We start from the raw sequence: 18,775 nt of genomic DNA on the forward strand, positions 1-18,775 counted from the left end.
CTGAAGGGTTTGAAGATGACCTGTCTAAAATATATCTGCTCAATTTTTAAAACATATCTAATATGACTACAATTTCTATTGTAATGTCTAACTACTAACTTTCATTTCTTTATATCCTAATAGTTGGTAATAATGTAAAGTATTTAAAACTAGTAATTGTCTTTTTCTTTTTTTCTTTTCTTTTTTTCTTTTTTTTTTTTACAAGAACCTTAAATCTAATCTCCTTTGCTTAGCCTTTTTCCTAACCCTTGACAACAACTTGTAACCAACCCCCCTAAATAATGAAAATTATCCCAGACCCAAAACCCGTTAAAAAGAACCAAAAAAAAAAAAAAAATGGATGGATTGTACCTTGAGCATCACCCATAGCTAAATGTAGGTGATTCATAGATAAGATTAGGCACATTTAGGGTGCTCATTTGGGTAATACCTAGATGAGGTTTTAGAATTAATGCTAGAAAAAGTTAAGACTTTGGGAACCATTGGGACACCGATGTATTTTTGTCTGTGAGAAGTGTGAGGTCTTAAAGATAACTCAGGACAGATGGCTAACTGGGGTGCCTCTCTAACAAATCTGAGCAGACACTGGCTGCAGACCTGTTACAGAGTCATCCTGGCTGGCATACCCTGCTTCCTACCCTAACCCTCCCCGGCCCTGAGCTGCACCTCCCTTCACCCGGCCTCTTCTCCCTGGGTAACTCCGCCATCTTGGCTACACGCCCTCGTGGTTCTCTCGGCTCTTGGCTCCTGGGTCCTCTCTTGGCCTCCTCCACTCTTCTCTCTTCCTCTCTCACTCTTCCAATCCCCCTGTCCTCCATAGACCATTCCAGATACCTCTGGCTGTTTATTCCCTCGTAACTACAATAAACCTTCTCTACCGTGGAGCAGTCTTGGGCTGGTTTTATCTTTCAAGAAGAGCCTATGTTGTGGACTGGGCAGGAGTGCAATGTAGACTGAGTTGTGTGTTGCTCAACCCTGAGTGTAATGAGGTTAGGAGGAAGGCCTTTGCGGGTGACCAGGTCGGAACGTGCAACCTGATGTGATGGGATGAGGCCCTTAGAAGAAGGGGCCCAGCAGAGCTACTTCATCTGCTGTGTGTGGAAGAGCGCTCATTCTCATTTCTACTGTGGTCTTGGCTTCCAGCATCCTCAACCCTCTCAACTTTTAGAATCTAAATTTCTACGACTTTAAACCTTCTAGTCTATTGTATTGTATTGTGGAAGTTGACATTTGAAAACACAAGGACAGTTTATGTACTGAAATTGACTTCAGATGTCCTTAACTCTTAATCTACATTTGTAGATCAGAGTAAATAAGAACTTATGTAGTTCTTCATCTAATCAGATATTTAAGAGGAGCATAAATGGGAAGTTTAGTTGGAGTCTGGTAGCATCATTTACTAACAAGTTACAATTAAATGCTTGGTTTTTAGAAGTTAGCTATAAAATTGAATGCATGTATACAACATTTTTTAAAACCCCAAGTTTATAAGACTCAGAATTTTCAGAATATATTTTTGTTGTTGTTTCGTTTTTGTTTTTTGAGACAGAGTCTCTCAAAGTAATCTTGCCTGTTCTGGAACTGGCTATGTAGACCAGGCTTGCCTCGAACTCAAAGAAATCTTTCTGCCTCTGATAAACCAGCCTGCCTTTATCTTAGGCTTGAAAACCATTTTATAGTAAGGGCACACTTGGTTCATTGCTCTCTGTGATTAAATCTGTTTCTCAAGGATTGGGCTATGCTCTACCTGTAACTCTAACTGCACATGGTCTGTACTGCCTGTTCCAGGAAATGGCAACTTTCTAAACCTTCTGAAACAAAGGTCTTTATGACCTTGGTATGCTCAGCTTCTGTGACCCCCCACTTATTCACCTGCCAAATCCCCTTTTTTGAAACTCCCTGCTCCTGAGCTATAAGAAACTTATCTTTCCCACACTCAGTGTGGGAACATTGATAATAAGCAACAGCCTGTGTATATGAATAAAGCTTTTTAAAATTAATTTAGCCATATTTGGTTTGGTGGCCTTTCTCTTCACATCTATGAGATTAACACCTCCTGAGTCAGAATACAGATTTGTAAATTACTATCCCACTATTAAATTTCTGAAGTTAGGCCGGGCAGTGGTGGCACACACCTTTAATCTCAGCACTGGGGAGGCAGAGCCAGGCGGATCTCTGAGTCCGAGTCCAGCTTGGTGGCGCACGCCTGTAATCCCAGCACTCAGGAGGCAGAGGCAAGTGGACCTCTGTGAGTTCGAGGCCAGCCTGGGCTACAGAGTGAGTTCCAGGAAAGGCACCAAAGCTACACAGAGAAACCCTGTCTCAGAAAAAAAAAAAAAATCTGAAGTCAGAAACTAATGCCTGCTATAGTATATCTCCACATTTTAAATAATCCTAAGTTATTTTGTTGCATTTTCTTAAAAACAGCATTATTCATTTATAAATAGAAGTGCATAAAATATTTCTTGCTAAATTTCTTGTTGGATTTAATGTACTGTTTCAATGTTTAAAGGTTTCATAATTACAAAGGGTTTTTTAACTATGACGAAAGCATGAGGCAAAGAAAGCCTCACATTTGTTTTTAAAGAACAAAATGACAGTTTCAATACGAAACAGTTAACCTTTCATTTTTAGAACAATACCTTCGAGATGACAAAGACACAGAGTCTTTGATTAGTAGGTGTGAGGACACAGCTAGCTTGTGGATAAAGTGTGTATGCTCTCCCACGCTGGACAGAAATACCAAATGTTGCTTAGTTTTATCTCTAAAGAAGGCTAAAGAGATGCAACCCACAGTAACTTCTTCTCTCCCCATTCTGTGGACCACAGTTGTGTTGTGAGAAGGGTAAATAGTTTTCTATGGGCTTTAGATTCTGAAAAGCAAGTGTTAAATCTATAGTACTCACCTCAGAGACTTGAGAGTTATCAGAAGAAATGATACACATTTATAGCCTCTTAGCCACGGTATGGGCATGTTGTATTTCTTGGCATGTGGATCTTCAGATATATAGAATTCAAGATATTTTTATAGCTATTAATTTCAAAACTGTGTTTTTTTAATACCTGAATTTTTTTAATCCTAGGTAGTTTCTGTTCAGAAACATTAAGTATCTTCCCATATAAAGTAATTAACTACAGTAACCATCTTTTGGAGGTCAATTTATATATGGAGCAAAATAATCTGTATTTGTTTAATTTAACTATAAGTTTATATTTACTTATATAATGTCCTTATATTTGTTTATAATATCTGGTAAGTACTGTTGCTAAGACGTTGCTTATTAAGAAAAGTATTTCAAAATAGAACTTTATTTTGTAAAACATTTGCTGAGCATGGTTATTCTCATGCAGTTCTGCTCATGAGTATATTTTGAAGAGGAAGGTGGTTTTGAGAACAGACTAACCTGGTGTCTCTTACCACCTGTAGGTTGTTATGTGTTGCTTAATTCTTTTTGCTCATTGGACATTTCTTCTCAGAATGGAGTATATTTTATTTCAAGTTCCACCACTGGAAAGAGTGTCCTGTAATTGAGCACCGCATATTGATCTTGAGCTCATTTGCTCCCTGCTTATGACAATTTGAAAGAAGGAAGAGAGTATGAAGTAGTGTGCTGACTGGTGTAGGCCAGGCATGCCCATGAGCAAATATGTGTAGGCCATTGTTATAGCCATAGTTAATGTATGCTTGCATTCAGACTGTGGAAACTTAAAGCTGAAGTATGACAGTTGTGTTTTGATTCTCAACAGCTCAGGTATTCAAGTGCAATTCTGCTCTAAGTCTGAGCCTTGGGTTTTTTCTCTTGAAAATCTCTATTACTCCATTAGTACTGTTACTGTTTTAGCCCCTTGACTTAGTGTTTGATTAAGTTTATTCTGAAAAATTAACAGGAGGTTGAGAATGTTTTCCTATGTTTTACATTTTTTTTTTTTTTTTTGGTTTTTCGAGACAGGGTTTCTCTGTGTAGCTTTGCGCCTTTCCTGGGACTCACTTGGTAGTCCAGGCTGGCCTCGAACTCACAGAGATCCGCCTGGCTCTGCCTCCCGAGTGCTGGGATTAAAGGCGTGCGCCACCACCGCCCGGCGATGTTTTACATTTTTATTCAACAATTTAAATCTGTTTCGTTGTTTAACTCCAAATGTTTTACTGAGTATCAATATCTCCATTTAAAGAGGGGCTGCCCCTGCTCTGAGGAGACTGTATTTTACAAATATGTCTTCAGCCCATAACATTGCTGGTCTAAAATAGAGGAGTGCTATTAATGCTAATTAAGTTCCCAGTGACCTGTCCGATGCTATTATCTGTAGTGACTTCAAAGCTGAGACCTACAAGGAGGACAGTGATGGAGGGAAGAGAAGAGAGGAGCTGCCAGTAAATGCATGTTACTGCAGCTTGGCTCCCCAGGGTTACTTACGGTTGTAAAGTCTGAGAATCGTTGGTAGGATTTCAGCCAGTGTAGGTTTAGGGGAAGAATGTCCCAGCCTCATTTATTCAGTTTTTTAAATCCCTGCATTCAGTGTTGCAGATGGCTGTATTAGGTTCTCTCTTTGCATATTTGAATCCAGGTATCTGTAAAGTTTGGGCACAAGTGAGGTCATTGCTGGTTTGGGGCAGTGGGCACAGTGCCCACAGCTATCTGGGATCATGGCCTTTCCTGTAAGCTTGCCTTCTTGTGATATGTGCTGTTTGGTAGATCTGTTTGGTTCTTGGTGTGATTTAGTATTTTCTCTTTCTTACAGGTTTATTGTGAATATACCAGCTCTAGAGCAAGTGAATCAGGTTCTGCACATCTTGTTTGTGTTGCTGCCTCTCCTCTGGGCACTTGGGACTCTCCCCCCACCCGACGCCCTTTTCTTCTGGGCGGTGGAGCAGGTTTTAGAGTTCGGTCTTGGAGGCTCGTCCATGTCATCTCACCTACGGTAAGTTGTTAGGGTTTGAGTTGTGAAGGTCGATGGGACTTTTTACTTTTTCATTCTTTCTCTAATGTGGTGTGGGGGTAAGTGCTCATGTGCTGCCATGACACTTACAGGAGTCTTTTTTTCCTCCTTCCGCCATGTAGGCTCTCCGGATGGAACTCAGGTACCCACTGAGCCGTCCTGCTGGTCTTCAAGTAAATCTTCTGTCCTCTTTTCCCCACAGGTTATTGGCAATGTTCATCACTTCTGCTGGAACACCTGTTGTGTCCTACTTCATCCCCAGCACCGTTGGTGTGGTGCTTTTCATGACTGGACTTGGATTCTTCCTGAGTCTTAACCTAAGTGACCTGAGTTTGGTCTTCAGGCGTGGTGTGGCCAGGCCCGGAGTAGAAAGGGGTCCCAAGGCTTTCCCAGGCAGCTGTGGACATCGGTTCGGCAGGAAGGAATGCCTTCTGTGCACCGTTGTGCTGGGTGTGGCCCTCCTCGAGGCTGGGCTGCTGCATCACTACGCCGGTGTCTCCCAGGTCTCCAGAAGCAGCTCTCAGTCCAACTTGGGCTATGTTCTGATGGCGTTACTTTCAATACTATGGATACTGGGAGAAACTCAAAGCATCTACATCTTCGGAATTTTTCGAAACCCTTTCTTTCCAAAGAATATACAAGCTGTGTCTGTGTTCTCCGAAAAGCAGAACAAGCTCCTGAAGATTGGGGTGGTCAGATGGATCTTGCTAACTATAGGTAGGCGGTTTCGATCTACTGGCTCTTCCAAATGGTAGTCAGGAAAGAATCCTCGCATGTGTGTTGTATACCTACTACTCTTCATGTTTGAGTTTTGTTTTTGTTGTAATATATTCACTAGTTTTTCAGTTAATTGCTTACGCGTGCTCATGAAAGCTGTTTACCGAGATAAGCTGTGGCAGGAGAGGTTTCTGCACTAATCCAATTCACCCCGTCTTGTCTGTTCTGCTTCAGTGTCTCCTCTGGCTATGGTGGCCTTCCTTGCACTGGATAGCTCCTTACACGGGCTGCACTCTGTGACTGTCTCCATCGGATTCACCAGGGCTTTCAGAACGGTAATCCCAGGATGCATTGCACAGCCCTTCCTGTGGCGGAGTGTAATTGTGGCATTTATTCAACAGTTTGCTTAGGTTATTGAATTCTACCTGATAAAAGTGGATACTTTATATACTGTAGGTGTGGCAGAACACAGAAAATGCTTTACTAGAGACTGTGATTGTGTGGGCAGTCTACATGGTGTCCCACACAGACTGCTGGTGGAACAGGAGCCTTAATACGGGCGTGAGACTGTTATTGGTAAGTATGTTTTTAGCAGCTCTGTCGAGAGGTATTTGGGTTTTTACAGACAAGAAAACTCACCCATTGAAGGCTTTCTAGTCAGTGCTGCATATGCAGAGTAGTGCGGCCATCGTTGCGGCCATCTAACATTTTCAGCGTTCCAAATGTGTACACTAACAGCCACTCTCCATCACGCCCTCCCTGGCATCTGTATCTGTCCCAGACCCAGCCACCATGTGTCTGCTTCTCTCTGTACCGATCTTCACCTTCTGGATGAATTCCCTGAGTGGTGTCAGAGGATGTGTGGTCCTTTGCATCTCTTTTCTTCAACTTTTTAATGAGCTCTCAAGGTTCATTCATTTGGCATAGATGAGTACTTCTTTGTTGTCAAGTAAATTCCAGTGTGTCCATAGACCCCTGCTGGTTCATACACCCATTAGATGATAGATATTCACGTTTCAGCTTTTCGCTGTTGACAGGAATATTACTGTGAGCATTTGTGTACATGTTTTTGTACAGATGTATTTTTTATTTCCCATGGAGATAGGTAGGTAGGTAGATGGACGGACAGATGGATGGATGGACAGGTGTATTTGTAGGTGTATTCTAGTCACCCACATTTCATGCTTCAGGCTACTGGCACATTGCTTTCCAGCCTAACTGTACCATTTGGAATACACGGTTGGCATTATATGAGACTTCCCCAGCTGGTCTCCGTTCTCATCAACACTTGTTACCTGACGTTTTTATTATTTATTTTATTTTATATACTCGTGGTATGAAGTGCCACTGCAGTGATTTTTTTGTTACTGTTGTTTTGTTTCATGTTGAGAAGCAGGAAAATGTTCACTTGAAGAGAAAAAGCAGGCATTTCATGAGGAAAGCGACCAACCTTCATTAATGTGCCAACCTTTTATCATTAAACATTCTGCATAGATAGTCTCTACCTTATAAAGTACCCTTCACTGCTAAGTGTTTGTATCATGAAGGGTGCTAAAGTTTATCAGTTTTTTCTGTTTAACATAGTGTGATGTGTTGAGTTTTGATTGTTAAACCAACTTTCTATTCCTAAATGGCCTACTTGGCCATGCATTCCAACATTTTTCATATGTTGTGGTGGTATTATCTGTATTTTCAAGAGGTGTGTCTAAGCCATGTGTATATGTGTATTTGTGGCTACCTTTCCTTGTGATAGTGTCTGGTTTACATATCAGGACCACGTAAAATGAGTTTGACAGTATTCCATACACTTTTGTGTGGTGTTATTGTATTCCTCAAAATATTGTGCACCCTAATAAACTTATCTGGGGTCAGAGACAGAACAACCACAATATTAAACATAGAGGATAGGCAGTGATAGCACACGCTTTTAATCCTAGCATTCCAGAGGCAGAGATCTACCTGGATCTCTGTGTGTTCATTCCAGAGGCAGAGATCTATCTGGATCTCTGTGTGTTCGAGGATACAGCCAAGCATGGTGACTCACGCCTTTAATCCCAGGGAGTGATGGCAGAAAGCAGTAAGGTATATAAGGCGTGAAGACCAGAAACTAGAAGCTTTTAGCTTTCAGGCTTTTGAAAACAGTTCAGCTGAGAGGCTTCCAGTCTGAGGAAACCGGATCAGCTGAGGAATTGGCAAGGTGAGGAAGCTGTGGCCTGTTCTGTTTCTTTGATCTTCCAGCATTCACACCAATACCTGGCTTCAGGTTTGTTTTTTATTAATAAGAACTTTTAAGATTCATGTTACACTTTTGTTCTCTGGAAAAAGATTGGTATTGGTCATTCCTAATGTTTTATAATATCCAGTAAATATTAATATTTAGGGTGTTTTATAGTTTATGGTATTTCATAATAGTAAAGGCATCCACATCTCAGCTGTTCTGTGTGAGTAGTTTGGGGAGTCATTATTTTCAGTCGTGTGCCCACTGGCAAGCCCATCGAGGCTCCGGTGGACAGTTCCAAACCCAGATTAAACTCAGGTAACAAAGCCAAAAGTCATGAATATGGGGGAAAGATTTGTAGGGAAAAACGGGAGCTGACGGGGTGGAAGAAGGTAAGAGAGGATTGTGGGAATGTAGTCAGAATGCATTGTATACATGTATAAAATTGTCAGAAAGAAAAATTAATTATTGAAAAAGAAAAAAGAGCAGTAACAAAATACTAAGCTGAATACATATTGAGTCATAAATTGTAATTATTGCACTACATTTTAGAAATGAAATATATCAACTAGCACATCTATACTTTGAATATAGAAATACTAGTTGAATCTTAGTTAATTCAGTGTCATCTAATTCACTCTTGTTATTAAGCTAGTCTTTTTTTCTTCTTTATTTGGCTTCACTAAGTGTGTTTTCCTAGGATATATCCTAGTCACCTAATTTAATAGCTTGTGATTAATTATTTACCCATAAGATTTAAGTGGTGTAGTGTAACTTAGGTTTTTTTGGTTTTGTTTCTGGAAAGACCAAACTTGGCTTGAGTATGTAGCCTACTTGGTAGAGTAATGAGTTTGCATGAAAGTTCCCAAGCATGCCCAGAACCTGCCAGTGCCAGCAGGGGTCTGTATTCCTAATCTCTCAGGAGGTGGAGGCCAAGAGGATTGGGAGGCCAAGGTCATCTACAACTACATAGCACGTTTAAGGCCAGCCTGGGCTACATAAGATCTTACCTCAAAAAAAAAAAGAAAAGAAGAGGAGAGGAGGGGAGGGGAGAGGAGGGGAGGGGAGGAGAAGAGAAAAGAAAGAAAGAAAGAAAGAAAGAAAGAAAGAAAGAAAGAAAGAAAGAAAGAAAGAAAGAAAGAAAGAAAGAAAGTAAAAAAGATGGAACTTATTGTGATGTTTTGTTTTGTTTTTCCAAGACAGGGTTTCTCTCTGTGTAGCTTTGCGCCTTTCCTGAAACTCCTTTGTAGACCAGGCTGGCCATGAACTCACAGAGATCCGCCTGGCTCTGCCTCCCGAGTGCTGGGATTAAAGGCGTGCGCCACCACCGCCCGGCTATTATGATGGTTTGAATGAAAATGGCCCCTATAGGCCCTTAGAGAGTGGCACCATTAGGAGGTGTGGTTTTGTTGGAGGAGGTGTGTCTTTGTTGGAGGAAGTGTGTCATTAGGGGTGGGCTTTGAGGTCTCAGATATTCAAGTCAGGCCTAGTCTCTCACTCTTTTCCTGCTGCCTGCCAATCTGGATGTAGAACTCTTAGCTCCTTCTCCAGCACCATGTCTGCCTGTGTGCTGCCATGCTTCTCACCATGATGATAATGGACTAAACCTCTGAACTGTAAGCCAGCCCCAATTAAATGTTTTTTTTCTTTTTAAATATAAAAGTAGTCATGGTCATGGTGTCTCTTCACAGCAATAGAAACCCAAAATGTAGTTTCTTGTTTATTAATTTTGAGGTTGTGTGATTTTTTTTTCCTTATATGACTTTTGAAAATTCATAAGGCATAATAAATAATTACTTTTATGTATCCACAGATTGGTGTCATGCGAGACCGTGTGCGTCAGTTCATCACTAAATTGCAGTTTGCCATGACTGTGCTCTTGGCATCATGGACAGAAAAAAAACAGCACAGAAAAATAACCACAACGTTGTGTGTCCTCAACGCTGTATTCGCTCCCTTTGTGTTGATTATCATAGTTTTCTCAGCACTGCTATCATCCCCTCTGCTGCCCCTCTTCACCCTTCCTATCTTCCTGGTGGGGTTTCCTCGTCCGGGTCAGAGCTGGCCAGGAGCGGTGGGCACCGCAGCTTGCGTGTGCACAGACACGGTGTTCTACCAGCAGATGGTCCCCCGCTTGACCGTGGCGCTGCAGACTGCAGTGGCAGCTGGAAGTTTCGGTGAGCAGTGCGCCGGGCCCCAAAGTTTTTACCGATGCATTTAAGGAACCAAAAAAAAAAAAATCCTTTTGATCCAACCATAAAACAGGTTCTAGTACTTTGATGTGTAGGCAGAGACTAACTATGAAATAGAATTATATCTCTGCTGCTTATTTGGAGGTAAAAATTATAAAATAAAAATACTTGGGGAAAATTTCATTAGCATGATTTGACAGCTTGAAAAGGGAAACATTTGCTTAAACTCAGATGACAGGCTCACCATTTAAACATAGAAACACTTTTCTGCTCTTCCACCATCTTCTAGTGAATTTCTGTCAGATGGATACCATAGGTTCCATCCGTAAAGATGCTTGTGTGGGTCACCCTGCGTAGAACATCCCAGTAAGCAGACCTGTAAAGGAAAGCTGGTGTAGTGTGCACCAATAGTGAGCGACAGTGAAGATCCACACCAGGCGCTCACTCAGAATCCCTGGTGAGCAGACACTTCCGAGGATGGCGGCCCATCCTGCTGGAGTTTACTCCTCAGCACCACAGTTGAATAAAGAGACTTACCAAAACCAATTCCCAAAACTGTTACTTCTAATAACGAAGAAATGAAAACCCCTGAATTGTTTATCAGCCAGGAAAGGAATACTCAGATTCAACTGTATTCATACAGTGAATTCTAACAGCTGTGAATGAACTTGAACTGGTTGCAGTCAGCATGAATAAGTCTCAGAGATACTGTGTTGAAAGAGGACCTAAGCTTTAAAAATATTCATGCATCACGAATGATATATATTATATTTATATTAAATATATTAAATGTATTATATATCAAATATATATTAAATTAAAATATATATTAAATATATATTATATATATTATATATATTAAAATATATAAATGACATACATTTATATGTTTTGTATAAATTATACAAAATCTCAAAATCATAAAACATTGTTATATTTTGTCTTTTAGATAAGTGTGAAATTGGCTTGCATACTTTTCATACTTTCCCTAATATGTCTGACATGTGTCTGGCATTTTATTTAGTAGTTTCCACCTGGTCATTTTTCTGACAAACATATCCCAAATTTTCGTGTCTTGTCACCTATATGTGGTCTCTTCTGAGTGTTCCTGAAGAGCGTCACACCTCACAATCTGCAGCAGATTCTTTCTATTGACCTAATGATGGACCAAGTCATTGAAATAGGGTTCTAGATACCTAATTTTAAATATAGAACGAACTGAAACAAGCTCAGAGCGTTATTTCTTATTTCCCCTCCCATTTCTGATTTCTTTCAGGCCCCCTCCTCCCTGGCTCTCATTACTTGGGCCGTTTTGAGGATCGTCTGATATGGATAATGGTCCTCGAGCGCGGCTATTCCTACTGTTGCATTAATGTGAAGGTCAGTATCACTGGGACCATCCCGGTGGTTTTTATAGAGCACACCTAAAATATACCTGTTATGTACACATCAAACAGTTACTTAGCTTGAAAGAAGCAGCTCTTGGTTGATGGAAACACCTGATGATTTTTAAAGGTGTATTTCAATAAGCACATATTGATAGCTGACTCGTGCTGATTGCATCCTAGAGCATGGGAACAAAACTGACTTTGTTTCTAGTCTTTTTACAAATTTATTACTATCATTATGTGTATGGGTGTGTTGCCTGCATGTGTGAGCACATGCTTGCCTGATGCTTATGGAGGTCAGAAGAAGGCATCAGACCCCCCTGGAACTGGAGTTACAGATGGTTATGAGCCACCATGTGGGTGCTGGGAATCGAACCTGCGTCCTCTGGAAGAGCCGCCAGTGCTCTTAATGGCTGTGCATCTCTCCAGCCACATCTCCTAGTCTTGTTCTTGTCATCCGTATAGTTGAGCATCTCAAAAATGTGAATCAGTGGTTTCTTAAATTCACATGTATCATATAAACATTTTTGGGTTACTAAAAATGATCTTCCCTACACCCCACTACCCTACATGCTACACCATTCTTCTTTAAGGGCCAAGTGCCTTATTCAGATTGTTTACTCTTAAGTCTCCAGTTCCATTCTTCCCATCTGTCTTTGACTCTATTATCAGTCCTGCCCTTGTCAGGTTCCCCAGTGACTCACTCGGCTAACTCCTGTGTTTATCCTCAGACCCGCCCCACTTCGCCAGTCAGCAGCAGTTGACATGAGGCTCTTGTTTTATGAGTTGTCTTTACTGTGACCTCTTCACATCAGAGTCCCAGAGCCTGGCAGTCCTCCAAGACAACTGTTCTTGTGGTTGCTCAGGTCTAAAGTAACGCATACGTCCGTGCTTCCCGCATTCAGTCTGCGGAGACTCTCTGTCCTGTCTCCATCACTTTTCACTGTCTTGCTCATCTTCATCCCTTACCCGCCCCAGGTGATTGGAGTAGCCTCTTAATCTATTGTCAACCCAAATGACCTTGAAAATAAGATCGGTCGGGTTACTTCTCCATCGGAAACCCTTTAGTGCAGCGGATTTCAACCTGTTGTGACCCCTTTGGGGGTCGCATATCAGATATCCTGCATATCAGCTATTTATTTACAGTATGATTCCTAACAGTAGCAAAATCACAGTTATGAAGTAGCAATGAAATCATTTTATGCCGGGGGGGGGGGGGGGTCCCCACACCATGAGGAACTGTGTTAAAGGGTCGCAGCGTTAGGAAGATTGAGAACCGCTGCTGTAGTGGACCTCGTTCATTTAAAGCCAAGGCCCTAAATAGCCAGGCTTTCTATTACTTCTTTGACCTCAGGTGCTACTTCAACCTCTATTCCAGCCCACTGGCCGTCTCCTTTCCCTTCAGGTAATCGGGAAAGTCGTGTTGCTGAATCCCTTACACCTTCCAGACTTCTTGTAGGTGTTGCAGCTCTTGTGTTTAAAACTGCGGCCACCCATCCCACAGTCCCAGCCCTTACCTGCTTTACACCTTCTAGAAATAAAGAAATGATTGCTTCTTATTGATTGTCTGTGTCCTTCACTAATGGGATATCACAGGCTCACAGTGCTCATGCTTTTATCCGAGAATGTAACCTGAGGTCCTGGAATAGTTCCTAACACAGAGCAGACCTCTAATAAATAGTCCTGAGGCTGGAGTGGATGCGTCCATTCCTTGTCTTAACAGAGACTGGATAAAGTGCTAGTGACCAAAAAGCTGTCCCTCACAGCCGTGGCTCTCAAAACTCTGTCCCCAGCCGAGGTGCATTAACTGCCAATGGGAATGAATGCCTGGTTCCACCCTGGACCTACCAGAGCCAGAGCTGAGTGCCAGTGCAGTCCGGCGGTATACTTGAAAGTGCCCTCCCGTCATTCCGACTCACCTGAAGAACATACAGATTACCATGAGCGTTTTCCCTTTATTACATTTGTAAGTCCTTCAGTTGACTATTACCCATTGACCTATATCCTTTTAATGGTCTTTCTTGATTTTTTTCATACATAAATATTTATAGGTACCCTTTTTGTTTTTGTTTTTGTTTTGTTTTGTTTTTGTTGTTGTTGTTGTGACCAAGCTGCTTAGGATTTACCCCTCACTAACATTTGTATTACTTTGAAAGTTACAAAACTTTAATCTTCATCAACCTATTTACTAGAATTATTTTCCCCCTTTGGTAACTTCACACATGCAGACAGTGTATTTAGATCGTAGCCACGCCCACTCCATCCTCCAACTCCTTGCATACCCTCCTCCATCAAGGACCCCAGCCAACATCATGTCTTTTTTTTTTTTCTAATAACTCGCTGAGTCCAGTCAGTGCTGCTAGTGTGCTAAACATGCATGGGTGTAGGGCCATGTGCTGGAGCATTGACAACCTCTGGGCCACACCCAGAGAAAGCGGATTCTCCCTCTCCTGGCAGCCATCAGTTCCCGAAAGCTCCTCAGCGAGGGATGGGGCATCATGAGCCCTTCCCTCCTCTGTCCATGCTGTCCACGTTGACTGCTTGGTCGTGGGCCGGCAACCACAGCCTGTGGATCCGGGAGACAGCAGCTTTGTCGTGTCCAGAAGACATTGGTGTGCAGCAGGCCCCCCCAGCGCGGGCTCCTAAAATCTCTCTGCTCTGTCCTGCTGATAGCCTCTTAAGCTGTGGGGGAGGTGGGGGTGATGTAGATGCCCACTCAGGGTTGAACTCTCCACACTCACTTACCTTCTAGAGTTGACTTCTTTCCTCTGAGATATTAAGAACCTTGGAGAATACAATACGGCAGATATTCTCTTGAGGTCTTATGTAGCCCATGGTGAGGTGTGGAACAGTGGTTTAGAAATGGGCTACAAAGGTACCGTGGTTTTGTAATATACATAAATAAGTTAACAGCTCTAATAGTGAAAAGTGAGCTGGTATGTCCTCTTCAAGATGTAATCAACGTGTCTAAAATTGATAGAAGAACATATTCATTCAACACTTGCTTTTGCATATCATCTCCTCATAGGTACTGGGAATACAATCATAACCAAAGACAGCTGCTCTATGAAATTGATGCTGCATTTGGTTGAGACAGACAGTAATCACATGAATGTTATTAAAAATTAAAATAATGATTTGATAAATTATGGTACTTTCATACATTAGAATAATTATCTTAGTGTCATTTAAAAAAAAGTAAGGTGAAAAAATACAGAACTATTACCACACACTTGACAGACATGCTTTTCCTTCCCCTCCCACGAAGCAAGTCTGACTTAACAGTTTTTCATGTGTGACTCAACCTTGACAACAGATAGTCTTATGAAAAGTATGACCATACTCAGTGACCAACTTCTTGTGGGATTTTCTGTAATTTCTTTTAAAATCGAAGTAGCCTTGATTGTAATCTCTTTATGCAACATCAAATGTGTCAGATAACAGAGTTGAAGTGGGGGCTGCTCCGGACTTGGTTGGAGTCTGCTTTTGCTTGTTCCATATCTCTGTGAGGAGATACTCCATTGCCCTCAGGAGACTGGTTTCTGTTCCCTGGGTAAGAGACAGCCGTGACCCCAAGTGCTTCTCTTTCCTCTTAAGGGGTTAGAGCTACAGGAGACATCCTGCCACACTGCTGAAGCCCAGAGAGTAGACGAAGTGTTTGAAAGTGCTTTTCAGCAAGAACCCTCCCGAACGTGGTTCCTCAATGAGCACTTGGGCAATGTCTTGACGCCGTGTACTGTTTTGCCTGTGAAACTGTACTCTGATGCCAAGAGTGTCCTAACTGGCATAATTGATTCTCATGAAAACTTGCAGGAATTTAGAGACGACCTTGTCAAAGTGCTTGTATGGGTGCTTATTCAGCACTGCTCTAAAAGGCCCAGCCTGCAGGAGAATATTCGCAGAACTGAAAATAACAGAGAAGCCTTACCAGTGGTCCTGCCTGCCTTGAACACGTCACCATACCCCAAATCCCTGGAAGACTCGGACAGTTTAAATTCAGACACTTTCCACGACTGGTCTGATGATTGTATTTTTGATGATGAACCAACTATCAAAAACAAAAAAGAAAAACTTCAGTTCAAAGATCGACCAGGTACCAGTCTGCCCATTCCAGGGTCAGTAGACTCCCAGAGTGCAGATGACCGTTCCACAAGCACAGGCCCCCAGAATGACCTGTACAGGACGATGCTGTTGGGGTTCCCTGCTGTTGACAAGGGCCAGAGAGAAGACGCGGCTTTCATCCCTCTCGTGGAGTTCAGTTGTCCACAGTCGCACTTGCTGAGTGTACCCGAAGAGTGGAGGTCTAACTGTACACCCCATTCCAGAATAACGGAGGCAAGCCCCTTGTTTCCAGAAGACTGGTATCAGTTCGTTCTAAGGCAGGTGGAGTGTTTTCACTCAGAGGAAAAGTCAGGTGTACTGGAAGAAATCGCAAAGGACAAAGCTTTAAAAGCCGTGTATGTCCATACAGTGATGGCGTGCTACATTGGTTTATTTGGAACAGACAACATGGTGCCTAGTCCTGGTCAAATAGTAAGAGTCTACAGTGGTGGCTTACCCTGCTCGGGCACCTTGGACTGGCTCTCAGAAAAACCAGAGCTGTTCCAACTAGTTCAGAAAGCATTCAGGTAACTCATTTTGATTATACACAGGTTGTTCTTTTTTTTTCTTTTTTTTAATCACTAGAAGATTCTTTCATTTATAGTTTTTTATTGCTTTCATAAATATTAAGAAAAGGCTTGGTCTATAGCATGATTTAATTGGAAACAGTTTAATTTCTACATTTTTTATTTTGTTTGTGTAGAGGATTTTTTTTTCCAGACAAGGTATCTCTGTGTAATAGCTCTGGCTGTCCTGGAAATTGCTCTGTAGACTAGGCTATCCTCAAACTCACAGAGATCCACCTGCCTCTGCCTTCTGAGTGCCCAGCTGTATAGAGGATTTTTTTTGTTTGTTTGTTTTTTCGAGACAGGGTTTCTCTGTGTAGCTTTGCGCCTTTCCTGGAACTCACTTGGTAGCCCAGGCTGGCCTCGAACTCACAGAGATTCGCCTGGCTCTGCCTCCCAAGTGCTGGGATTAAAGGCGTGCGCCACCATCGCCCGGCTAAGGATTTTTTTAATATGATTTATTGGATTTCTTCATTTCTCCCTCATTTTGTTTGTTGAGGGTTTTGTTGATTTTTTTTTTTTTCTCTCAGTGCTGGGGATGAAACCTGCACATCCTGCCTCCTCCTCCAGAGTGCTGGGGTTAGAGGCATGAGACACCACCGCCTGGTTTACATGGTGCTGAGGATCGAATCCAGGGCTTAGCTGTGCATGCTAGGCCAGTCCACAGCGGCTGATCTGCATCTCCAGCCCCGTTTCCCTCAGTTTTTATCTGCAATGGATGACTTCATTTTAAAAGGGGAGGCTGGCTGTTGAGACATGATCCCAGGCTGGCCTGGAGCTCATTCTGGAGAGCCAAGGATGCCTGGTCACTGTGCTCCCACCCCTTCCCTGCGGGTTGTCACACATGTACCCCCAGAGTTGTCTTGAAGTGAGATGTTTCACTTCAGTGTCTTAAAAATAGTCAGCAATTATCTCTCATCTTTAAAGTGTATTATAAATTATTCTGAAGTTGTTTGGGTGTTCATTTTTTAGGTATACACTGAAACTAATGGTTGATAAAGCGAGTTTGGGTCCAGTAGAAGACTTTGAAGAGCTGATGGACTGCCTCAGAGAATACGAGAGGGATTGGTACATCGGTTTAGTGACCGAAGAGCAGTGGAAAGAAGCAATTCTAGAAGAAAAGCCATGCTTGTTTTCCCTGGGCTATGAGTCTAGTATGGTAAGGCATTTTCATGAATTGGGAAGTGTACACTATTTAAACTGGTAAATGGTGTGACATTCTAGCTGTTAATAACGTGTCATGACAGTTGCGAGGCATTTATAATTAGGGCTGTATGATCAGGCCATCTCTGTAATCCAGAAGAGCAGGTTCATTTCCTTTTGCCAGCCAAAGAGGGAACAGTTGAAACTGTTGTGGAATTACCGTACAGCAGCTGATCTGTAAGATAGTGTATGCAATCTGCTGTATAGCATAGTTGATGAAATACTTTGTGGGGTTTTATGCCCTGTTCAAGTGTAAGAATTACCACTTTAGTGCAAACTCCAAGAAGAGAAATTAATTTGTAAGTGGCAGATTACTACTTCTGCCAACATATATGCTTCATTTGAATCAAACCCAACCTTTGAGAATTCAGAGAGTCTTCAAATAGAGGACTTTTTAAAAACACTTAGGACGTGTTCTTATTACATTTAAAAATATCCTCGATTGGGCCAGGAGGTGGTGGCGCATGCCTTTGATCCCAGCACTCGGGAGGCAGAGGCAGGCAGATCCCTGTGAGTTCAAGGCCAGCCTGGGCTACAAAGCGAGATCCAGGACAAGCTCCAAAGCTACACAGAGAAGCCCTGTCCCTGGAGGAAAAAAAAAAATCCTTGATTGAACACAATATGAAAAATGGAATGAGCCTATTTTGGGTTTCAGGTCTATATAGCATTATGGCAAGAATAAAAAGAGTTCATCATATTTCTGCCAACAAAAATGATTTTTTTAAAAAATTACCTTGAAAGGTTATAACCCTAAGGCGTATAGCAAATAAAGAAACATAGTTTAGAAAAGTCTCCTAAACACCAATATTAAAGATTAGCAAGAAGCCAGGTATCTGAAGCCCTGCTGTTGCCTCCTTCCTCTAATGGAGACAGAAACTCCATCAGAGTGCTACAGCTAAGGACACAGGGCGTGCCCTCCTCCACTCCCAGGGAAAGGAGAAGTGTCCCTGGAGGCTGGGACGTGAGTGTTCTTTGGTTTTGTTTTTTTAATTTTTCTATTTTATTTTATAATTTAATTTTATACATCAGCCACGAATTCCCCTGTCTTCCCTCCTCCCACCCCCCAGCTTTCCCCTCCCAATCCACCCCCCATTCCCACCTCCTCCAAGGCAAGGTCTCCCCTGTGGGTCAGCTCAGCCTGGTAGATTCAGCTGAGGCAGCTCCAGTCCCCTCCTCCCTTCACCCAGTGTCTCAGCATAGGCCCTAGGTTCCAAACAGCCGGCTCATGCACCAAGGACATCTGGAATCTGGCCTCAGCAGTTACAGTAGAGAAGAGAATAAAGAACACCCACGTCCCCAGGCAGTGGGACTGGGATGTCCATGTAATATTCTTTTCCCACTGTAACTGCTGAGACCAGATTCCAGATGCAGTCAGGAAGTGGGTTCCTGTCTGGCCAGCCCTCCTCACAGGAGGCTTTACCTTCCACATGCTACTACCAGGAATCGGGCCTTGAC

General features: G+C 42.3%; 1 protein-coding gene across 7 annotated transcripts in view; it reads left to right on the plus strand.

The window, feature by feature from the left end:
- Positions 1-18,775, plus strand: part of Pcnx4 (pecanex 4) — a 39,196-nt gene that overhangs the window by 14,390 nt on the left and 6,031 nt on the right. For 2 of the 7 annotated variants that reach the window (XM_042260775.2, XM_006990729.4), the window contains 8 exons: positions 4,738-4,917; positions 5,138-5,652; positions 5,887-5,987; positions 6,109-6,228; positions 9,684-10,047; positions 11,339-11,442; positions 15,048-16,078; positions 17,090-17,276. In XM_042260775.2, the coding sequence (XP_042116709.1) occupies positions 4,738-4,917; positions 5,138-5,652; positions 5,887-5,987; positions 6,109-6,228; positions 9,684-10,047; positions 11,339-11,442; positions 15,048-16,078; positions 17,090-17,276 (2,602 nt within the window). The remainder of the gene's footprint in view (positions 1-4,737; positions 4,918-5,137; positions 5,653-5,886; positions 5,988-6,108; positions 6,229-9,683; positions 10,048-11,338; positions 11,443-15,047; positions 16,079-17,089; positions 17,277-18,775) is intronic. The other 5 variants (XM_076550863.1, XM_042260777.2, XM_042260776.2 and 2 more) reach the window with 3 other exon arrangements.

This window comes from Peromyscus maniculatus, chromosome 14 (assembly GCF_049852395.1).
Source record: "Peromyscus maniculatus bairdii isolate BWxNUB_F1_BW_parent chromosome 14, HU_Pman_BW_mat_3.1, whole genome shotgun sequence".
In the NCBI taxonomy this organism is placed as follows: Eukaryota; Metazoa; Chordata; class Mammalia; order Rodentia; family Cricetidae; genus Peromyscus; species Peromyscus maniculatus.